Source organism: Vulpes lagopus, chromosome 1 (genome assembly GCF_018345385.1).
Source record: "Vulpes lagopus strain Blue_001 chromosome 1, ASM1834538v1, whole genome shotgun sequence".
In the NCBI taxonomy this organism is placed as follows: domain Eukaryota; kingdom Metazoa; phylum Chordata; class Mammalia; order Carnivora; family Canidae; genus Vulpes; species Vulpes lagopus.
The window spans coordinates 73,983,742-74,006,654 of record NC_054824.1 but is presented as its reverse complement, the minus strand read 5'-3'; the positions used below and the strand labels follow the sequence as shown (position 1 = coordinate 74,006,654).

At 49.3% G+C, this 22,913-nt stretch overlaps 1 protein-coding gene across 1 annotated transcript; it reads left to right on the top strand.

Moving 5' to 3' along the window:
- Positions 1–1,930: 1,930 nt before the first annotated feature.
- APOD (apolipoprotein D) lies at positions 1,931–19,357 on the top strand. Its single transcript, XM_041770491.1, has 5 exons — positions 1,931–2,067; positions 5,583–5,711; positions 12,988–13,109; positions 15,991–16,079; positions 18,882–19,357. Exons 1-5 carry the CDS (start codon positions 2,026–2,028, stop codon positions 19,115–19,117), a joined length of 618 nt encoding a protein of 205 aa, XP_041626425.1. The 5' UTR covers positions 1,931–2,025; the 3' UTR covers positions 19,118–19,357.
- The last annotated feature ends 3,556 nt before the right edge of the window (positions 19,358–22,913 follow it).

The window sequence follows — 22,913 nt, the reverse complement described above, 5'->3', positions numbered from 1 at the left end:
AGCTATTTAAAGGAAAATATCCTTTTTATGAGGTTAAAAAGAGGTTTGTTGTGTATTTCTTTAGTGACAGGCAATTCCTGGTGACAAATGTGATGCAGGTAAAGAAGACACAGAGATTTGCAGGCTACGACTTTCCCAGAAAAACAATTCAAATAAAGTCTCTAGAATATTACCTCCAGTTCCTTCTGTGGAGCTTAGAATACTCAGCAAAATCTTGTTTTTGTTTGTTTGTTTGTTTGTTTTTAAGTAGGCTCCACGGTCCAACATGAGGGTGGGATTCACAACCCCCAAATCAAGAGTCACATGCTCTACGGACTGAGCCAGCCACATGCCCCTCAGTAAATTCGAATAGATAGATCCCTTCCATACAATTTATTGAGTGCTTATGACGTGGTCTTGCACTGAGGGTACAGCAATGAGTCGGTGAGACGAATTCTCTGCACTTGTGGAGCTTATACACTAGTGGGCAAACACAATTAGCAAAAAATACATAAAATCAGGGGTATAATTTCAGGTAAAGCTATAACAAAGCAGGTAAAATGGTAGTGACAGGAGTACTGTTTTTCAAAGGTCAGGAAGGCCTTCTAAAGGAGGTGACAATTGAGCAAGGACATGGAAGGAGGGAGGCAGAGGGCCAGCAGAGCTCTGAGGGCAAGCCTTAGAGGAGCCCGGCAAGTCAGGGCCCTGAACGAAATCAGAATTTCTCCTTTTCTTGAAAAGGTAAGGAACATCCCAGAGAATGAGCTCTCCTGGTCTGGCATGTCAAGGATTCACTTTTGTTCTTGCTGTTGCTTTTCATGTTTATAAGGCCTGGCGCTAGAAGTTTCTCTCTATTGCTTAGACATTGGAGAATGCATTTTATTTGGGAATAGAAGTCTACTACAAAGGTACTGTCCTATCCACGTCCTAAAAGCATCTGCCTTGGGGCGTCTGGGTGGCTCAGTTGGTTAAGCATCTGCTGGTTCCCCTCAGGTCATGGTCTCAGGGTCCTGGGGTCTAGCCCCATGGGGGGGGGGGCTCCCTGCTCAGCAGTTGTCTGCTTCGCCCTCTGCCTCTGCCCCTCCCCCTGCTTGAGTCCACACACACACACACACACACACACACACACACACGCTCTTTCTCAAATAAATAAAATCTTTAAAAAACAAAAACCAAAAAATAAAAATAAAAATAAAAAACAAAAACCACCTCCTGCCTTATCATAAAGGCATAGAACCCAAGTCCTAAAATCCAACGCTGCTCATTCCACAGAGATGAGGCCCAGCCCAACCTCTGTGGATTGAGCAGCTTAAACCCGCTGCCACCCTAGGCAGGAAGACGCTGCAGAGAAGGTGCTGCTGGGAAGGGCCTGAGGGTACCTTTGGCGTTCTCAGCTCTTGGCCCCAGCTCTTCCCTCACTAACTGCCCTGTAGGCCCAGGTCCGGCGGAGGCAGAAAGGACAGTCTACCTCACAGTGAGGCGCCCAGGCCCAGAGAAGTGGGTGGCTGGTCCAGGATCACACAGAAAGCCAGCTCTGGTTCTTAACCTTCACTCCTTTGCCTGAGCCGCATTCCAGGCCTCCAGGCCGGGACCACATGGGGTGGAAATTCATGCTCCATTTCAGGAAATGAGATTGTTGATCTTTCATTTACACAAAAATGAAAAATAAATACCAGATGCTTGAAAACATGTTGCAACTCATCTTCCTGGAACTTAAAAGTGCATTCTGACTGAGAAAATTAAATTAGAAAATCCACACAGCAAAAAAGATGTTTTGAATGAAACGCACTTTGTCTTTCCCTCTATCTCACACACACAGTCTCTCATTGTTTCTTTTTCAGGGAGCAGCTGTGAAGGAAATTGGGGGAGGGAGGGAGATGGACAAAACATCCCATCTTTGTGTTTGGTACAGAGCTAAGCTTTTAGGCCAGCCTTCCTGAGCTGGAGGGGGTGTGGCATGCATTAAAATTAAACATCAATGACCCCACGAAGCTTATAAAAAAGCTTGGGAAAAGCCAGCCAACAAAAGAAGGCATCCTCGTTTGGATGAGTTTGCATGTGGAAACTGCCTTCATCTTGACAAAAAAGGTAGGTACTGGGGTTTTCATTTTCATTTATGACGAATGATGCTTCAAATAGAGACAGGCTTGACTGTTCAGCTAAAAACAGTGACTAACACGGTGGAGGGTTCGTGCCAGCTGCTCTGCAACTTTGGTCTCATTTTTTTCTCAAACACCCTTGCAGAGTAGGCACTAGTGGTGCCTTTTTCAGTGATGACATTGACAGTCAGCTATCCCAAGCCATAAGTCTAAGGGAAGACCGCCGCCAGATGCCAGGCCTGGGGTGCCAGCCCAATGTCGACTCACCTCCAAGTCTTCCGCTTGCCCTATGCAACCTCTTTTGTGCTACAGAAACAATAAGAAAAGGTTCCCTATGCGATGCTGTGCTGGATGAAGTCTCAGGGAGTGGTCATCCAACTGGGAATTACAGTAAAAAGTAACTGAAAAGTGAACTGGAATTCATCCTGTGAATAGAAAATGCATTTAACAATATGACCCCAAAATATTTTCTTCAAAAGACATGTTTTCTTCTTTTTTTTTTAATAATAAATTTATTTTTTATTGGTGTTCAATTTACCAACATACAGAAAAACACCCAGTGCTCATCCCGTCAAGTGACATGTTTTCTTCTTAGATCCAATAGTGAAATGGGTTTTTTTCAGACCCATTTACTTGTGGAAATGTGTTTTGTTTTATCACGTGAAATCTAAAAATCTAGTACTTAATTAGCTGCTGCTCTTTGAAATCAAGTACTGTGTCCTCACTAAGATGCAGGTATTAAGAGAACAGGCTCCCAGGAGACCTGGCATAAGTTCTGGCTGCAGAGCTAGCAGGAAATAGCCTGGGCACATTAACACCACTGAGTACAAAGAACGTCAATGTAGGATCCTTCCAGATATAGGGCTTGTGGCAATTCAGTGTGTGGCACATTTAAATACTGAGGCCAGGGCTTCTCCGTGGAGAAGTCCAATGAGCGTGAGTACCGGTTCACAGAGTCAGTGCTGGCCCAACGTGGATGCACCTTAACTTTAGTAGAATTATTATTAAATAACTTAATATTCAGTTAAAATAGCACCTAAATTACACTTATGTTTAAAATATGTAAACTCCCCTCATTAAGGCAATCTTGCCATTAGTATTAGAAGATGATGCAAAAATATAGGTCACACATACCCGAGTTCACAAGTGTACTTTAATAATGTCATTTACCTTTGATGTCGGATGGAGCTGAGGCCCCAGAGGGAGGGTTCTCGGCTTTGTATAGGAAAGAATTCAAGAGCAAGCCATTTAGAGGCCTCCCCTCCCAGTTGAGGAAGAAGACACCACTTCGCCTCTAATAAAGGGTTTTATAAGTTTTTTTTTAATTAGCTAACCATACAAGGAGGGGCTTACTCGTTAACGTTGGCTTTATCATTTACTACGGGGGGGGGGGGTGGTTATTCCATTGTTTTAGGATCATGAAATTACCCACAGGGAGCAATTTTAAGAATGTCTGACCTCTGTGGCTTTACTGCCGGAGAGAGTGGGGTCTCACGGTCTTCCGTGAGTCAGATCTTGTAATTCTTTTTATGACCCGCCGACCCTTAGGTTAAACAGCCTAAAACTGAAATGGCTTTACTTTGCTCACCTGGTCTCCCGAGTCCTTTCCCTCCTGCCTCACCTTCCGCAGATGCTCACTAAGTGTGGGGTGAACCGGCACGGAAGGGGCCTGGAAATTAGGGATGCCATCAACCTCTCTCTCACAAAAAGTTTTAACCATAGGAATGAAACTACTTCAATAAAGAGGCATCTTTGGAAGAGATGCGAGCAAGAATTAGCCTTCCTATGAAATCCTCCTACGGAGCTAAAGCACAGGTTCAGCCCACAATAGAGCATTTTCTAATAAGATATTTGTCAGAGGAAGCCATGGAACTGACTTTTGCTGTAACTGTCACTGGTGAGATGAGACTCAGCAGGTTAGGGAGGGAGGCGTTTATCGAAAGCCACCAAAGGTGGGGTACAGAGGGAAGCACGGCTCACAGTCGCTGCCGGACGGACAGCTGGTGATGGCACCGGAGTCCCGGCTCTCTACCTCTTCTGGTACTCAGCTGCCATCCGTACACCTGCGGGCTCGGGGTGTGGGTAAAGGACCCCTCAATCCCTGCCAGTTTGGGAAGTCCTGTAGAACGTACATAATGTGTGACCATCCTTTGAGGTTGGATCTTCTGGGCAAGGCACCAAGCTTGGAGCCTACGGAAGGCCAAGAGTAAAGCTCCATGGTTCTAAGAATTTCTCGGAAATGTGTGAATGTTTCTAAGTTCAGGCAAATCCATCATCTCCCATAAGGTTTAAGGACAGGTGTTGTGTACATGATGGTAGGAGCTGATGGGGAATGGACTCTCAGAAGGCAGCGTCCCACCACAGACTTGGCTTGCTCAAGGGAAGCTCACCAACCACCCTGCACGCCCCCAGCTGGCAGCTTTGCTCATTATGTAACTGTTCCTTTGAAAACGGGGCAAAGAAACCTCCAGAAGAAAAGCTATTGATTGTTAAAGGTTATTTGGAGGTTTAACCATAATAAAGTGGTTATAGTTATTCGTGTTATGACACATCCTTTTAAATGCTCAGATCTGAGAACATTTTGCTTGCATTGATTCCGTCCTCTTCACTGAGAGGGAGAAAGGGAGCTGGAGATGGCTCCTGTGCAGCTACAGGCAAGGAGTCCCAAGGGAGAGAACAGTCAGGGCAAGAGGCAGGGAGGGGTGCTTGGGCCGGAATGCCTGCCGCCAGCTCCGGGTCCTCCTCTGGGTGAATGCACATCCGTGTCCCCGTCTGTGCAGGGACGAAATAATTAATTAATTAATTAATTAATTAATTAAAATAAATGCATGTCTATGAAAAAACATCCCCAACAGAAGGCCAAAACGAAATTCAGGAAATAATTGGCTGTTTCCGCTTTTCATGGTAACATGTAACTAGCATTCCTGAAGCCCTTTCTTTGCCTGTGTGGGACACAGTCCTACCTGCTCTCTCCATAGCATCTCATTTAATTCTTGTAAAACTTCGTGAGGTCGGAATGATCATCATTTGCAGTTAATAGACGGGGAAACTGGACGTAAAGTGGACACGGTTCGGTTCTGCTGGGTGTGGGACAAAGCAGCCTCAGACCAGCTGGGGCCCGGGGGCGGGGTCCCCGCACTTGGCCTGTTGGAGCCTCGGGCCTCGGGGGGGCGCGGCCCCCTTGGGAGGCTCCTGAGGCCCCGCACATCGCGCACCTTCACCTCCACCGCCTCCCTGGCTCCGCGGACCCCGCTGGCCTCCGCGGACCCCGCTGGCCTCCGCCTGGCCCCCCGCGCCCCCTGCACCTGCCCGTGACCCCGCCGGGCTCCCGGGCGCCCGCCGGAGCAGCGCAGGGCAGGAGGCGGCGGGGCCAGCAGGCAGGCCCAGGAGCTGCAGCCCAGCGGGCTCCGCGGGGTCGGAGGGCGGGGGCCGGGGCGGGGGTCGCGCCCTGAGGATGGAGCCCCGCGGCCCTGCGGAGGGTCCCCTGACCCAGGTCCCCCACAGCCCAGGATGCTGACGGCGCTGCTGCTGCTCCCCGCGCTGGCCGGCCTCTTCCCCGCCGCAGACGGTCAGGCCTTCCACCTGGGGAGATGCCCGACGCCGCCGGTGCAGGAGAACTTCGATGTGCACAAGGTAGGCGGGGCCGCGGGGCCGGGGCTCGGCTCGGGTGCGGGTCCCATCCCCCGGGACCCCCCCCCGGGGCTCCGCTGCGGGTCCGCATCCCCCGGGACCCCCCCCCCCCCCGGCTCGGCTCCGCTGCGGGTCCCATCCCCCGGGACACCCCCGCCCCCCGGCTCCGCTCCGCTCCCCCGCAGGTCCGCATCCCCCGGGACCCCACCCCCGGGCTGCGCTCCGCTCCGCTGCGGGTCCCATCCCCCGGGACACCCACCCCGGGCTCCGCTCCGCTCCCCCGCAGGTCCGCATCCCCCGGGACCCCACCCCCGGGCTGCGCTCCGCTCCGCTGCGGGTCCCATCCCCCGGGACACCCCCCCGCCCCCCCGGGCTCGGCTCCGCTGCGGGTCCCATCCCCCGGGACCCCCACCCCGGGCTCCGCTCCGCTCCCCCGCAGGTCCGCATCCCCCGGGACCCCACCCCCGGGCTGCGCTCCGCTCTGCTGCGGGTCCCATCCCCCGGGACACCCCCCCCCCCCCCCCGGGCTCGGCTCCGCTGCGGGTTCGCATCCCCCGGGAACCACCCCCCGGGGCTCCGCTCCGCTCCCCTGCGGCTCCGCATCCCTCCGGGCCCCTCCCCGACGGGAGCGCAGGGCTTGGGGCGGGCCCCCGGGAGGCACCGAGCGCACCTGCAAAACGGCCAAGCCCGGGGCAGCACAGGTGCTGCGTCCCCTGCGGACCACAGGCCCCCTGCGGGCCCCGAGGATGTGCGCGGCGCCCGGATTGGGCCCGGCGCCAGGGGAGCGGCCCTGCCTTCCCCGCGGGGCCCGCAAGCCTCAGGCCGAGGTCGCGGTGCGGGCGGGGGCGGGTGGGCTGTCCCCGGAGGCCGAGGCAGGCCGGGGGTGGGGGGGGGCGCTGGGGCTGCTCCCGCCTTCTGTGCCCCAAGCAGCTGAGCCTCGGAGAGCTCGCGGCCCACCCGGGCCTCCCAGCCAGTGCATGCACAGCGGGACCCAGAACTGCCTTCCCCAGGTGCAGGGCGCCCACGAATTGCTCACGCAGGGCCTGGAAGGGGCCAGGCCTCCCCAAGACACTTGCTAGGCACCTGCTCGGGAAACACCCGCATGACCAGACCCCGCACGTGCGTCCTTCCTGGGCTCAGGCCCAGCCTTGCTGCCAGTACGTGCACAGGTGCAGGGAACAGCAGAGTCAACCGGCCCAGGGGAAGCACTTCCACCGCTCAGGACACTCGCCCAGGGGCTCCCTCTTTTTCTGGGGGGGCTGGTTTTAAAGATCTTATTTATTTATTCATGAGAGACACAGAGAGAGGCAGGGACACAGGCAGAGGGAGAAGCAGGCTCCATGCAGGGAGCCCAATGCAAGACTCAATTCCGGGACCCCGGGGTCACGCCTTGGGCCCAAGGCAGGCGCTCCACCCCTGAGCCCCCCAGGCGCCCTTAGAATCTCCCTCTTAAGACATTTTCTCCTTCATAGAAAGTTTGGATCGTTTGTAACAGGCAGGACTCGTCATGAGTAATATTAAAGTTATCAGTCACCCACTTCTCAGTGTGAATGAGTGTTGGGACCCTGCGGGGATGGATTAGATAGAGGAGTGAGGGAGGACAGCTCAGAGCCTGAGGGCTGTGGGGAAGGAGCACTGTCAGCAGTCACCCCGGGGAGGGAAGAAAGGAGACACACAGCACAGTCCACCTTGCCTTACTCCGGAACTATGATGGGCCCGTCCCTTTATTCAGGTAATCCTGCTAAGGCACGGGAGTCTTTCCCGAAAAAAATCAGGAACTTGAATTATATTTCAATGTGAGGGTAAAAATCCGAAGACACTTCAAAAAATGATAATTGATCTATATTTACAAAAGTCCTTTGAGGAGTAAAGCAGGATGTCTAAAAAAAAAGTTTTATTGGAATATAAGCCATATAGTTCACCGGCTTAACGTTCACTTTCATTGGGTTTTTCGTATAATCGCAGAGTTATGAAACCATCACCACAATCAATTTTATTTTATTTTTAAAGATTTTATTTATTTATTCATGAGACAGAGAGAGAGAGAGGCAGAGACACAGGCAGAGGGAGAAGCAGGCTCCACGCAGGGAGCCCGACGTGGGACTCTATCTGGGGTCTCCAGGATCAGGCCCTGGGCTGAAGGTGGCGCTGAACTGCTGAGCCACCCTGGCTGCCCTCCACAATCAATTTTAGAATATTTTCATCATCCTTAGCCACAGTCACTGTCCATTCTCCCCCACCCTGACCCCCGTCCCAGACAACCAGCTCTCTGTCTCTATGGATTTGCTTATTCTGAACATTTCATAGAGATGGGATCATACAGTATGTGCTCTTTTGTGACTGATTCCTTTTACTCAGCATAATATTTTCAAGGCTCATCCATGTACCATGTATCTGTACTTCCTTCCTTTTCACTGGCAAATAATATCCTACTGCATGGATAAAGCCACATGTTATTCATCTGTTCATCATTTGGGCTGTTTACACTTTTTAACTATGAGGAATAATGCTGCTATAAGCATCCACGTACAAGGTTTTTGTGTTTGTGTTTGTGGGAGTTTTTTTGTGGACATCTATTTTCGGTTCTCCTGGGCACACACTTAGGAGTAGAATTGCTAGGTTATATGGTAACTCCAGGTTAGCCTTTTGAGAAACAGCCAGACTGTTTTCCAAAACAGCTGCGTGCACCATTTTATATTCCCATCAGCAGTGTCTAACACCAATTTCTCCATAGCTTTCCCCATACTTGTTATTGCCATCTTTTAATTATAGTATACCTCAAAGTTTTAGTGGCAAAGAAGTGGTTTCTCCCTGTGGTTATGATTTGCATTTCCCCGATGGTTAATGACATTGAGCATCTTTTCATGTGTTTAGTATCCATTTGTACATCTTTTTTTGAGAAATGTCTGACTCCTTTGCTCATCTTTTAATTGGGTTATTTATCTTTTAATTATTGAGCTCTGAGAGTTCTTTTTTTTTTTTAAGATTTATTTATTTATTCATGAGAGACACAGAGAGAGAGGCAGACACAGGCAGAGGGAGAAGCAGGCTCCCTGCAGGGAGCCCGATGCTGCGGGACTTAATCCCAGGACCAGGATCAGGCCCTGAGCCGAAGGCAGGCGCTCAACTGCTGAGCCACCCAGGTGCCCCAAGCTCTGAGAGTTCTTTATATGCTTTAGACACAAGTCTCTTATCAGAAACATGATCTGCAAATATTTCCCCCCATGAATTGTCTTTTCACTTTATTGACAGCATAAAGGTTTTTAACAGTAATGAGATCCAATTTATCTTGCTTTTTGTTGCTTGTGCTTTTGGTATCTAGAAAATCATTGCCTGGGTACCTGGGTGGCTCAGTCAGTGTTTGCCTTTGGCTCAGGTCATGATCCCAGAGTCCTGGGATCAAATCCCGAGTCAGGCCCCCTGTTCAGGGAAGAGTATGCTCTCCCTCTACCCATTCACCCTCATGATCTTGCTCTCTCTCACACACTCTCTCTCAAATAATATTTAAAAATCTTTAAAAATTAAATAAAAATAAATCATTGCCTAATGCAAGGTTATGAAGATTTATTTCCGTATTTTCTTATAAGAGATTCATAGTTTTAAAGTTTGTCATCAATTTTAAGTTAAACTTTGTATATAATGTGATATAGAAGTCCAACTTGACTATTTTGCTAATAAATATTCAATTGTCCCAGAGCTATTTGTTGAGAAGACTGTTCTTTCCCCAACCAAATAGTCTTGGCATCCTTGCTGAAAATCAATTGGCCATATATGTAAGAGTTTATCTTTGGACTCTCAATTCTATTCTGTTGTTCTATATGTCTGTCCTTAGGCCAGCCCTATATAGTATTGATTACAATAGCTTTAGAGTGAGTTTTGAAATTAGAAAATATGAGGCCTTCAACTTTGTCCTGGCTATTCAGGGTCCTTTGCATTTCCATATGAGTTTTAGGATCCATTTGTCAATTTCTACAATGAAGCAGAGTTGGGTTTTTGTTGTTGTTGTTTTATTTTTTATTTATTTTTGTTGTTGTTTTAAATAAAGACTTCACTGAATCTAGATCAATCTGGAGAATATTGTCATCTTAAGAATTTTAAGACTTGGGGATCCTTGGGTGGCTCAGCGGTTTGGCGCATGCCTTTGGCCCAGGTCGTGATCCTGGAGTCCCAGGATCGAGTCCCACGTCGGGTTCCTGGCATGGAGCCTGCTTCTCCCTCCTCCTGTGTCTCTGCCTCTCTCTCTCTCTCTCTCTCTCTACATCTATAATAAATAAATAAATAAATCTTAAAAAAAAAAGATTTTAAGGCTTCCAATTCATGAACATAGGTTATCTTTCCATTTACTTAGGTCTTCTTTAATTTCTTTCAACAATGTTTTGTACTTTTCAGAGTATAAGTTCTGTTGTTTCTTTGGTTCAGTTTATTCATAAGTATTTTATTCTTTTGATGCTATTGTCAATGGAATTTTCATAATTTAATTTACAGAGTTTTCATTGTAAGTGTAGAAACTCATTTGATTTCTATATATTGATCTTGTATCCGTTAACCTTGCTGATTTTATTTATTAGTTCTAATAGTTTTTGTGTGTGTAGATTCCTTAGGATTTTCTATCATAAAATCCTGTTGTCTGCAAATAGAGATCATTTTACTATTTCCTTTCCAGGATTCTTTTTTCTTTTCTTTTCTTTTCTTTTCTTTTCTTTTCTTTTCTTTTCTTTTCTTTTCTTCTTTTCTTTCTTTCTCTCTCTCTCTCTCTCTTTTTAAGAGAGAGAGTGAGAGTGAGTGTACACAAACGGGGAGCGGCAGAGGGAGAGAGAGAGAGAGAGAGAATCCCAAGTGAGCTCCACGACCCTGAGATCATGACCCAAACCAAAATCAAGAGTCAGAAACCCAACCCAGTGAGCCACCAAGGTGCCCTTCCAGGATTCCTTTTAAACATTGCATTCTCCTTATATGGGCAGAGAAACTGAGACCCAAAAACATGAAAGGGCTTTCACAAAAATATTATGAAATTATAAGGGAACATGACATAAAAAAAAATCTTCCACCTCTGAGTTTCTTCTTTTCTGGAAAATCCACTTCCTCCGTTTTAATTATGGAGCACTAAAGTCACCTTAACAATAATAGAACTATTTTAAATGCTCTGTGTACATTGGAGCTTTTTTTGTTGAGAATGCCTATGAAACCAATTGACCTTTAACCTTATTTTTTGGTGGTGCTTTAAATGAGTGTTCATTTCAGTGGTTTTAATTGAAAGATGTGCTGTAATAAATGAGTGGAAAATTTAGGCCGTAAACAAGGGTATATGTTTGAGCAAAGAGCCATGTGACTGAAGCAATACTGCCACCTGTTTGCAGTACACTCTCAGTTCAAATTCTGACTTTTTGAGTAATAGATTTTTTTTTAAAGATTTATTTATTTATGATAGACACAGATAGAGAGAGAGAGAGGCAGAGACACAGGCAGAGGGAGAAACAGGCTCCATGCCAGGAGCCCAATGTGGGACTCGATCCCGGGACTCCAGGATCACGCCCTGGGCCAAAGGCAGGCACTGAACCGCTGAGCCACCCAGGGATCCCCGAGTAATAGATTTTTAAGTTTCTAAAATTTTTTCAATTAATATATTGACTAAGTAAATATATTCACATGGGTCCGAATTCTAAAGGTGCCAAAGAATGTTCAATGACAAGTTCTTTGTCATTGAACCTACCCCTGTTTCCCTCCTACCTCAGTGTCCCTCCCTAGGAGCAACCAGTTAAAAACAGTTTATTGTGTATCATTTGGGAGATAGTGTATACGTACACAAATACCCACATAAGTGCAGTAGGCAGAATGATGTCCACACCCTGATCCCTGGAACCTGCGAATATGCTACTTTCCACAAAAAGGAGGATTTTGCTGATGTGAATAAAGTTATAGACTTGGAGATGGCCAGAGAGCGTGGATTACCCAGTGGGCTCAGTCTAATTATTGAAAGCAGAGAACTTTCCCCAGCTGTGGTCAGAGAGATGTGATGATGGAACAAGAGAAAGAGAGATGCGATGTGAGAAGGATTTCACCCGCTTTTGCTGGCTCTGAAGATGGAGGAAGGGGTTCAACCAGCCAAAGAATGTGGGTGGCCTCTAAAATGTGGACAGGGCAAGAAGACAGAGTCCCCTAAACCCCCTAGAAAGGAACACAGTCCTGCCAACACCTTGATTTTAATCAAGCTCACTTGATGTACAAACCCACGAGACCATAAATTTGTGTTGTAAGCTTGTGGAATTTGTTATAGCAGCAATAGAAAATGAACATAATAACCTTTCCCCCCATTTTCCATATACTCTTATTTTTCACCCAGCTCTTTTTTTCCATTGAATGCATCTTGGATATAGTTGCGTGACTCCTTTAAAGGAGGCTATATAACATTCGGTTGTATGGTGTGCCATACACATTTATGTACCCAGTCCCCTACGAACGCTCACGTAGACTCTAATTTCCTGTCTTTTGTTCTTACAAACAGCACTGCATCAAATAACCTCATAAATTCACTAGATGTATTTTCTTTGCTAGATATTGTCAGATTGCCCCCCATGCAGGTTGTAAATTGGAGCAGTCTCCACGCAAGGCAGTGCATGGAAGCATGAAAGTACTTATCTCTCCTCACCGTCACCCACACCATTACACACTTCCTTTATTTTTTTTAATTTTTTAAAATTTCTTTAATTTTTATTTATTTATCTTCCTTTAATGTTGACTCTGTACACGAAGTGATGAACGGAGACCAAGTCCCCAGTGAAAGAATGATATCAATCTTCTGAATCCTGATCACTTGCTAAAAGCCTTTGTGACCAACTCCCTGTCCGGGGTCTTATGATGAGAAACAACCAACTCTGGAGTCCCAGTTCCCCAGAGTGACCATATCTGGTTTTGCACACAATTCAAAGATGCCTCGTAGAATCACAAAATATATGAGATGGAACCTTACATCATCTGGACCGCTCCCTCTCCTTTACAGAGCTTAAAATTTCACATAGATTTTGGCTGGAGGGCCCACTGACATCACATCTAAATAAAGGTCACTTTAGGAATAAAATGTGGCATTCGACCAATGCCTGCAAATCTGACTCACTTACTCTCATTTGAATCAATATCTTGCTCAGTTGCTGTCGGGAACAGTGCAGCCCTTTTTGCGTGGTTTCCCCAGGAAAGGGCTCTGCTCTAAAAGACAACAATAGGGAAGAGTTAGCAGGTCCCCAGAGAGCCACAGGGTTTTCTCTGCTTATTGTTATCTCTGCAGTATCTTGGACGATGGTACGAAATTGAGAAGATCCCAGTGAGCTTTGAGAAGGGAAGTTGCATCCAAGCCAACTATTCGCTAATGGAAAACGGAAACATCAAAGTGATAAACCAGGAGTTGAGGTGAGTGGCTGCGGTTTCAAAAGCAACACGGTCCCGGAGCCAGCCTGCCGAGAGCTGTCCCCGGGTGACTGGGTGTCCTTGCGGCCTAGCTCAGCGGGGAGGCAGATGTGGCTGTGTCTGCACTGACTGCTCGCAGCAGGTCCTGAGACGAAGGCTTTTGGCCGGCAGGATGGTGGGGACTAGAAGCCACTCGCTTATTTGCAAGACCTCTTGCTGGGCATCTTACTGTATTGTGTACTTACTGTATTGTGTGTTCCCGGCGAGCACTTACACTTATTCTGGGCCTGTTGTGTGTGTGCCCTGTAAAAGGTACTGGGGACTCAAAGGGAATCCAAACTGCAGGGTTCCTGCTCTCCTTGCAAAACAGACATGCGGGTAGCAAAGGGCAAGCAAGACTTTGATCTGATCTGATCTCCAAACCAAGAGAGAAGCTCTTTCTACCTCATCTACTGACAGGGCATCCAGCTCGGCTTGAACCCTCCCAGGGACTGGTTGCTCATGGCAATTCATTCCGTCTCCAGACAGCTGTGACGACTAGAAGATGCCTGTTCTCATTAAGCAAGAATCAAATACATTCATAGCCACACTCTAGGGTTTGTGAACAGGACAGCCTCTGGAAGACGCCTTTCTGTTTCCGAGAGCTTCTAACCGATTTCTATTTGATAGAAAAATTCATACTTTAGAAAGCAAACATAAACTTTAAAAATGCCCCAGGAAGAGCTCCTACCTACCTTCCATCAACAAATATAAGAGCAGGGACGCCTGGGGCCTCCGTGGTTAAGCACCTGCCTTCAGCCCAGGGCGTGACCTCCAGGGTCCTGGGATCGAGTCCCATGTCGGGCTCCCTGCATGGAGCCTGCTTCTCCCTCTGCCTGGGTCTCTGCCTCTCTCTCTCTCTCTCTCTCTCTCTCTCTCTCTCTGGGTCTCTCATGAATAAATAAATAAAATCTTAAAAAAAAAAGATAAGAGCAACAGTAAACAATAGTGGTAAGTATTAAGCATTTCCTGCGTGCAAGGCGCTATCCTGTGAGTGGACGTGTATGTGCACGCGTGCACCTGGGTGGATGTGTATGTAAACGAGCATGCGCCTCCCGGCCCTGAGGCCCTTAGCAAGGCCACTTTTCTAGATGAAGAAACAGAGGCACGGGGCGGAGGGGAACTCGCCCGATGGCCACACCGCTTATAAGCAACGAGGCCGACGTTCAGGCCCAGAGAGCAGGGGAACGTGGAAGACAACAGACGCCGGGAGAGAGGGCTGGGACCAGGGGCTGTCCCTCCTGTCCCCTACGGGATCTGGGAACTGTGTCAGCTCCAAGGAAACAGCCACGGCGCAGCCTGGAAGGCCCTGCGGCTCCGGGAGGCTTTGCGGGCCGTCCTGGTCCCCACCAGGCTTCCTGTGCCGGACCCGGGGTGGCCCCTGGCCCTGCAGGAATCCGAGGAGCGAAGTCGCATCTTAGCGGCAGAGAGAGAGAGAGAGAGAGAGAGAGAGAGACCGGCTTATCTCAGAGCCGGGGCAGGGCGACCGGGTCCGGGTGCAGGCGCATCGAGGCTGCGCCCCAGGAGTTGTCCCGATCTGCGACGAGGGTCAGACACGGCCCGGATCGGCCGCTTCCTGACGCTGGGCCCATCCCTGGTCAGGGAGTCAGGGCGACGAGGCCTGTGTCCCCCCGTAAGCCGGTGACCCCCCGGGGACCCTCCTTCACGGCCTGGGGAGCCTGGGCCGGGAGACACGCGGCGTTGGCTGCGGGTAACCCTGAGGAAGCACGACCCGTCTGTCACCCGCTCAGCCTGAACATACAGACGCGTTTTCTCCATGAACTGACCCTGAGTTTATTAGGACCAGACGGCGCCTTGGAACTGTTCGGGCCAAACAGCCGACGAGGGAGGGCGTCCGTGGGGACAGCCTGCGTGTCCCCCTCGGGCTTGGCCTGCAGCAGCGCCTCCCCCTGCCCACCCTTCCCCGCGGCCTCCTCTGCCCCGCCTCAGGCTGCCTTCCAGGGACGGACAGGCGGCCGACAGCCTCCTAGGAAGGGCCCCGGGCCCGGGAGCGCCCTCCTTGCCCTCCTCGGGTGTAGCCCGGGCCTTCGCCCTCTGGCCCAGGCCCAGGCCCAGGGGTCCCGGCGCGCTCCCCCGAAGCGGAGCCAGCTCCCAGCAAAAGGGCACAAGTGCCTCATGCGACCCAGGGCCACCAGTCCTAGACCCCTAGACAGAAATGGCCCTGCCACTCAAGTGTCAGGCGGCACCGGAGGACGTGCACTTCTCCCCATTCGGTGCCTCTGAGCGTCACAGGTGCCTCCCCACTGCCGCCTCCCTGGCCTGCGGCCTGCAGCAGGTGGCCCGCACTCAGGCAGGGGCTGCGTGGGCCGGATAGGGGCCTCGGAGCTCGGCGAACGCTCGCCTCTATGGGACACACGGAGTCCTGTGACGTCACTGACACCCCAGGAGCGGGGCGAGCTTGCCGACCCCCAGCCTCTCAGTAATCACATCAGACCTTGTTTTCTCCTTTGGCTCCGTCTCATTTTTCAAGAGGCGAATCTTCTCAGTGCTTTGGGTTCTTCTGTTGGTTTCCCCTTGTCTTTCACTCCTTCCTTCTGGAGACTGAGAGCAGGAAGTGGTCTTGCAAAACTTAAAAAGCAGTCCTAAAGCGCAGGGGCCTAATATACGATACAGTCCTAGAGCATTTCAGTAGTCGCTTCCTCTCACTCCTAGGCCTTCTTCCTCGCTTGAGTCTCAGAGACGGTGACAAAGGGGACAGAACCTTCCCGACTAGAAACCACAGCCTTGAGCCCCTGCTCCTTGGTGTCACAGATCTTGCCTTTCATTGATTTGTGGCTTCCAATGAGTTAAGGGTCTTTGTTTGGTTTGTTTGAACTCATTGCAGATCTGATGGCACCGTGAATCAAATTGAAGGCGAAGCCACCCAGGGCAACCTTACAGAGCCTGCCAAGCTGGGAGTTAAGTTTTTCTGGTGTAAGTATTCACTTCTCTTGGAAGGTTTCAGGGACAGGAGATATGCAAACTGAAGGCTGCAGCCCTGGGTTGGAGTACTCCTGTAACATCTGAGTGACTTAATACATAATTATTTGTCGAGCACCTACTACATGCCAAGCTCGGTGCTGAGCACCGGAGATGTGCTGATCAGCAAGACAGAGCTGGCTCCTGTCCCAGGGGGGCTTGCACCCCAGTGTGGATACGGACAAGTGCACCCACAATTTAGTATAAAAACAACCATGTTTCTATGGAGGAAGCACAGATTGCAGCACATCGGGCCTGAGCAGTAAGAGACCTAGTCCTGTCTTGTTTCCCAGAGGAAAGGGAAGCCTGAAAAATTAGTAGTTAGTAGTGGTATTATTAGCATAACAAGTGATGGGTGCAAAAGCTTGGAAGCAGGAGATGACAAGAGTGAAGGTAAGTTTGAGCCCTGGCTCTGTCTGCCACTTTCTCGCCACACAGTGGGGTTCCCCGAGGGATATCCGGTCCCAGGCATTTGCCCTCGGAGCCTTGGTCTAACTGAGGAATGAACACAGGCAACAGAGGAAGCACCAAACACTGGCTTTCCTGTTGATGTAGACACGCTGAAGAAGCCAGCTCAGAAACGTGAGATTTCCTAATGCTGGGAGTGCTTGAGGGTCCCTCTCCCCACCAAGTGGCGGACACTGAAGTCACAGCTGCAGAGGAATCGCCACCTCTTACCCCCAGCAAGACCCTGGAGTGGAGCAGAGAGGAAGCTCTGATTTGATAGACCAAAATAGGAATGCTGGGAGATGAAAGTAGCTCTTCCCACACACGTGATCATGGGCAGCCAACTTCACTTCTGTGCCCAGTGTTGCAAAGATAAGTGGCGTGGCGTGTGCCCTATGAACCGTGGGGGGCATTATACGTGTCAGTTTCTCTCGTTTATTCTTACAAATAAGAAAGTCAAAGTGCAGAAAAGCTAGATGATGTAGGCAAGGTCACTGGAGACCTGGGACTAAAATGTAGGACTTTAAACTCTCATGAAGGATGGGGATGGGAGTGGAGGCCAAATATTACGGGTACAACCTTCCGAAGGAAGGCTGCAACAGGAGCTAGAAGAGGCAGGAGCTGCCGGCAGGGCAAGCAGAGGAGGAAGAGATTTATTCCAGTGGAAGGGACCAGACGTTTGCATTGGGTCTTCCAGGATGTGTGAGACTTACAGGAAAGGCTGCCCTGAGTGCAAGAAAGGCGTAAGGAAAGGCCCCGAGAGAGGACCCGGAAGATGGGGGCAGGTACATGGAATGTGAGACAAGACAGGGCCGAGCCTCAAAAGCCATGTTAATGGGTTGAAGAGCCTTCCAGAAGCAGTAGGAGGCTGTTGGGGTTTTCTAATACAGAGACATGGAAGGTTTCTTCGCTAAGAGGAAATGTCTGGGTAAATGTATCTTGAGAGCTAGACCCTGTGGGAGGAAGACCGCATGTGAGTGCCTGGCTGTGTGCAGCTGGGGCATGATGCCCTCACCAGAGGAGGTGGGAGGACATACGACACGACGCAGCACTGCGGAGCTCTCAGTCCAGCTGGGAACACACAGTGGAAATCCACAGGTAGCGGACCCACGGCGAATACGAGCCCGCGTGGGTGAGCCCGGCAGGCAAGCAGCAACAGTGCTAGAAAGGGAAGTCAGAAACAGGGCCCTACAGCCTCGCACGGGCTTCTGTCCACATGTCCTCTGAGTGTCCTTCTGTTTAAATATTTATGGGCAGGTAGAAGTGAGAGCCAGGAGGGGCCGTGTTGGGTGGGCATCTGGATAGGCCGCTGGTGTCATCCTGACAACCAGTTGGGTCCTTGACACCCAGCCAAGCCCTAGCCTCTTGCACATCGTCTCCTTTGTCCGGCTTCTCATGGTCATTCACAAGTGCTGAGATCTGGTCTGGCCGGGCAATCAGAGGGATTATTTTTGAGTGAGGAGGTGGGAGGCTTGAAACCCAGGAAAGCACACCTCACGTGACTGCATATGTGTCCAAATCTTTGGTTCGTATGAGGTCAGCACGCATTTCTTTCTCCCATTTGGCTCCATTTTTTTTTTTACTTAACTTTAACAAGTTGGGCTATGAGTTTCCCTTACTGTGGACCTTGGCTGTGGAGGTAGTAAGTTCACAGAACACAGTTTCTGGATTCAGATGGAGAAGGTAAATCCTCCCTCTCTTTCCTTAAGGACCCTTTAAGGCTGGGCTTTCGATACTATACAGATGTCAATCAGTGCATCTTTGTAGGCCCTTTGTGAGGAAGAGTAAACCTCTTACCATCTGATTGACCATATTCTTAAGAACAGGGGAGTTTTTGAAGGTCACACCAACAAAGGGACATTAGCCCTTAATTCCTTCCCCAGGCAGATTCTAGAGGAAGCTGGGAAGTACTGAGTGGAAAGCCTGGGGCCTCTGACCTCGTGTTCTTGACTCTACTTAGCTAAGTGGCATCTCCACTGGTACTCGTGCTAAGAGCCCGGCCTCCTACAGACCGACCTGTTACCAGGGAGGGAGGAAGGATCTAGAATGATGGCTCTGAGCTCTGGCTGCACGTGGGAATCACGGGGGAGCCTTCAGGGGTACCAACCACCTCCACATCAGAATCTGGGGAGGCCTGGAGGGAGGTGGCCGAGGAGCTTTTTCAAAGCTCCCATAGGATTCCCACATGAAGCCAGATTTAAGAGCCACTAATATAGAAGGACCAGGACCCTGGCTTCCAGAGTCCTGGAGAGGAAGGTTCCTCTTGCCCTGGTCCTTCTTAATGCTTAATGTCCCTCCTCTGGTCCTCAGTGATGCCATCAGCTCCATACTGGGTCCTGGCCACCGACTACGAGAACTATGCCCTCGTGTACTCCTGCACCACAATCGTCTGGCTTTTTCACATGGATCATGTTTGGATCTTGGGAAGAAACCCCTATCTCCCTCCAGAAACAGTGACCTATCTGAAAGATATCCTGACCTCTAATGACATTGACATCGAGAAAATGACTATCACAGATCAGGTGAACTGCCCCGAGTCGCTGTGAGAGGCGCGCGTTCACTCCACGTTACTTCTTTTGCTTTGCTTCCCCCCCCCCGCCCCGCCTCCACCCCCCATAAAGACCGACCACCACGGCAAACCGTTGCAAACACCGAAGGGAAATTGGACAGCGGAAGCCCATGGAGAGAAAGTCAAGGAAAGTTGGCCCAAACACTTAGCCATGCACCACCCTGTTACTCTGCCCGTCTAATAATAAACTTGTTGCTGACCTGCTGTGCTCACAGTAGATTCTGAATTGATTATTGTGGGGTTTTAATTATAAGCTGATGTTTGGAGATCCTCGAACACTTCTGTTGAAAGAAACTAAGCGTTGCGCAGTAGGAAGGTAGCAATTCTGTTTCTGGAAGGGGAAAGCTGATGGCAAAGGCCTCTTGTGGGTGGCCTATCCAGGTGTCCCCGTCCTGCAGTGGGCACTCCTTTAGGTGGAATCATTTGGGTTTTTTGAAAACACTGTAAAAGGTACTAACTATAGTCACCTTCATGGTCTTTGATGTTACCGGACAGCTGTCACAACTTATTTTGTCCCATGAGATAAGAGATAGGCAGGTAACACTCTTGGGGATGACAGTATTTGAGAAGAGGAGCCAAGTGCCCTCTGGTCAGTGGGCAGCATGACAAAGCACAGGCATAAAGGCAGGCAGAGCAGGGGAGAGAGTCTTCTCGTCGTTCAGGACCTACCTCCTTCTTACTGCCTTTTTGCCTGGTAGTTTTCCGACTTTGGGAATGTCAAACCGGAAGCTACAATTTGAGATCATATTTATTTAGTAAAAGGAAAATTGTACATTTTAAGATGCTTGGGTTTTTTTGTAACCTTTAATATAGAACATCCAAGAGTCTGAAGAGCTCAAGGAAATTCATACCTTAGCTCAATATTCATGCTCAAAAGCAAATATCTAGGGGCGCCCGGGTGGCTCAGTGGTTGAGTGACTGCCTTCAGCCCAGGGCGTGATCCTGGAGTCCTGGGATCGAGTCCTGCATGGGGTCCCCTGCATGGAGCCTGCTTCTCCCTCTGCCTGTGTCTCTGCCTCTCTCTGTGTGTCTCTCATGAGTAAATAAATAAAATCTTTTAAAAAAAATACTTCGGGAGTCCAGAGGGAAGCATGAGGGCACCAAGTAGCACAAGGAAACATGAGGAAAAGAACAAAAATTCCAGAAGGGAGAGGAAAAGAAAGGCAGAGGGAGAAACAGCAAAATACACAGAGACAGTCGTGGAGAATAGATCCCCAGTGACCTGTGGTCGGCTGGGAGTCATCAACGCCTCACCAATCTGGTTCGGCAATCTCTCATTGCCCCCCAGTGTTTTTCCTAGAGGGTTTGAAGAAAATTCCAGATATCACATCCTCTTATTTTGCCCATAATTGCCCATGTACAAATCTCTAGCAAATATGGGTACTTTTTAAACAAAAAACATAAGGTTACGTGTTATATCCTAAAGGTGCTCAGGGAATGCAATTTCAATGTGATTGAAAGATTGATATAATGCAGATGACAGGGAAGAAGCATGACAGAAGGGTTCATCATCGGGGCCCCTGGCTGGCTCAGTGGTTCAGCGGCTGCCTTCGGCTCAGGACGTGACCCCGGGGCCCCAGGGCCCCGGGATCGAGTCCCGTATCGGGCTCCCCACATGGAGCCTGCTTCGCCCTCTGCCTGGGTCTCTGCCTCTCTCTCTCTCTCTCTCTCTCTCTCTCTCTGTGTGTGTCTTCCATGAATAAATAAATAAAATCTTTAAAAAAATAGGTTCACCTTAGTTTTACTTGTGGCAGCCCCCAAACCAAAAGGAGCTAAACCGAAGCTGCCACGAGCAGCCGAGGAACGGAATCATGAATGGTGGAGCTTGATGCAGTACGTTCACTACAGTCCGTAGTTAGGAAGACAGAGCAGCCCCAAGAGAGCTGGCGCCTGCCCACCCAGCCACACTGCCTGGGGAGGGGGGGGCAAGGTCCCTGCACGCGGCCGGATCGCACCAAGGTGTGTCCACCTGAGCCAGCGACAGGCCATCCACGGGCTGAGCAGCCACCTCTGACTCTTGTGGCCTAACTGGATGGAAAAGATAAATGAGGCCAATTGAATCAGGATCTGACTTTAAGAGATTGGGAGAGAACGACTGAAAACTCCGGAACTGCAAGGTCGTGGGGTTTGGGGCGCTCATCGTTGATGATGCACAACTGATGCTTACGAGATTGTGGAACAGAAATAGGGAGACCAGCAGGGACCCCCCCACCTGCCCTCCCAGCCCGGGGCCCCTAACAGAGCAGCTCCAGTAGCTGAGGGCGGGCCGCGCCCAGGATCCCATTCCTGTGGAGCTTAGCTGTCTTAGGTTCCTCTCCTGGGATTTGTGCAAGATTAGCCACATTCACATCTTTTTTTTTTTTTTTTCAGGTAATTTAACTTGACTGAGTGAATGTTCCTTGCAACCAAAATAGCACTAAGACAAAAGTGTTCACATTATGATGTTGAGTGAAAAAAAAAAGAACGAAGCATTGTCTCTGTGTCATAGTTAAGTGAAATGAAGGCATAAAATCAAGGACTAAAAGTAACAGAGAAAATGAAAGCGATTAACGTTGTTAGGATGCCAGAATTCCGAGGTGATCTTCCTCCTTTGTAATTTTTGCTTTCGGTGTTTGTAGCAAAGGCCCTACAGTTCAACCTGCCCTCTGGCAAGGCTAGCACCGAACACGAAATAGGCCTTTTCTTCTAGTAACTACTTCAGACTTCTAGACCCTTCTGGACTGTTCTCCTATCCCACCATAATCCTAATACATTGGAAGGGATGGTTTGTTGTGTGAATATAGGATGTGGTACTAAAGCAATCCTTATTTACTACAACAAGGTCCTCTGTACACTCCTAGGAGACATGAAGGAGGGTATCAAGTAATTAGAAAGTTTGTATTTGCACAGTTGTCTAAACATTATGTAATTTTAAAAAATATTTTGTTTATTCATGAGGGACACACAGAGAGGCAGAGACACAGGCAGAGGGAGAAGCAGGCTTCCTGCGGGGAACCCGATGCGGGACTCGATCCCAGGACCCGAGGATCAGGCCCTGGGCCTAAGGCAGGTACTCAACCGCTAAGCCACTCAGGGGTCCCTAAACATTATGCAATTTTATAAAAGATTCCCCCCAAAAGCAATCACTTTCACCTTGATAATTATGAAATACTATTAAAATTTTTAAATATTTGGGGGATTTTGTTTGTTTCAAGATTTATTTTATTTTAGAGAGAGAGTACGTGGTAGCAGGGAGTGAGGTGGAGAGGGAGAGGGAGAGAGAATCCCAAAGCAGACTCCCCACTGAATGCAGAGCCCATCATGGGCCCCAACCTCACAACCCCGAGATCATGACCTGTGCCAAAATCAAGAGTCAGATGCTTAACTGACTGAACCACCCAGGTGCCCCATGTTTTGTTTTATTTTTTTAAGTAGGCTCCACACCCAGCATGGAGCCCAACACAGCCCTCGAACTCATGATCCTGAGATCAAGAATCAGACACTTAACTGACTGAGCCAGCCAGACACCCCTAAATATTTGTTAAGTATGGTCAACTTTAAAAAATCTTTTTATTTAAATTCAGTTAACACATAGTATATTATTAGTTTCAGAGGTAGAGCTTACTGATTCATCGGTTGCATATAACACCCGGTGCTCATCAATCACATCCCATGCCCTCCTCAATGCCCACTGCTTGGTTACCTGATCCCCCACCTCCTTGCCTCCAGCGACCCTCAGTTTGTTTCCTAGAGTTGAGTCTCTTATGATTTATCTCCCTCTCTGATTTCAACTT

Excerpts from the sequence above, each read along its gene's own strand:
- APOD (XM_041770491.1), top strand. The coding sequence starts at position 2,026 with ATGAGTTTGCATGTGGAAACTGCCTTCATCTTGACAAAAAAG. Across the intron at positions 5,712-12,987 it reads AGAACTTCGATGTGCACAAG|TATCTTGGACGATGGTACGA; the intron begins GTAGGCGGGGCC and ends TTATCTCTGCAG. Across the intron at positions 13,110-15,990 it reads GTGATAAACCAGGAGTTGAG|ATCTGATGGCACCGTGAATC; the intron begins GTGAGTGGCTGC and ends AACTCATTGCAG.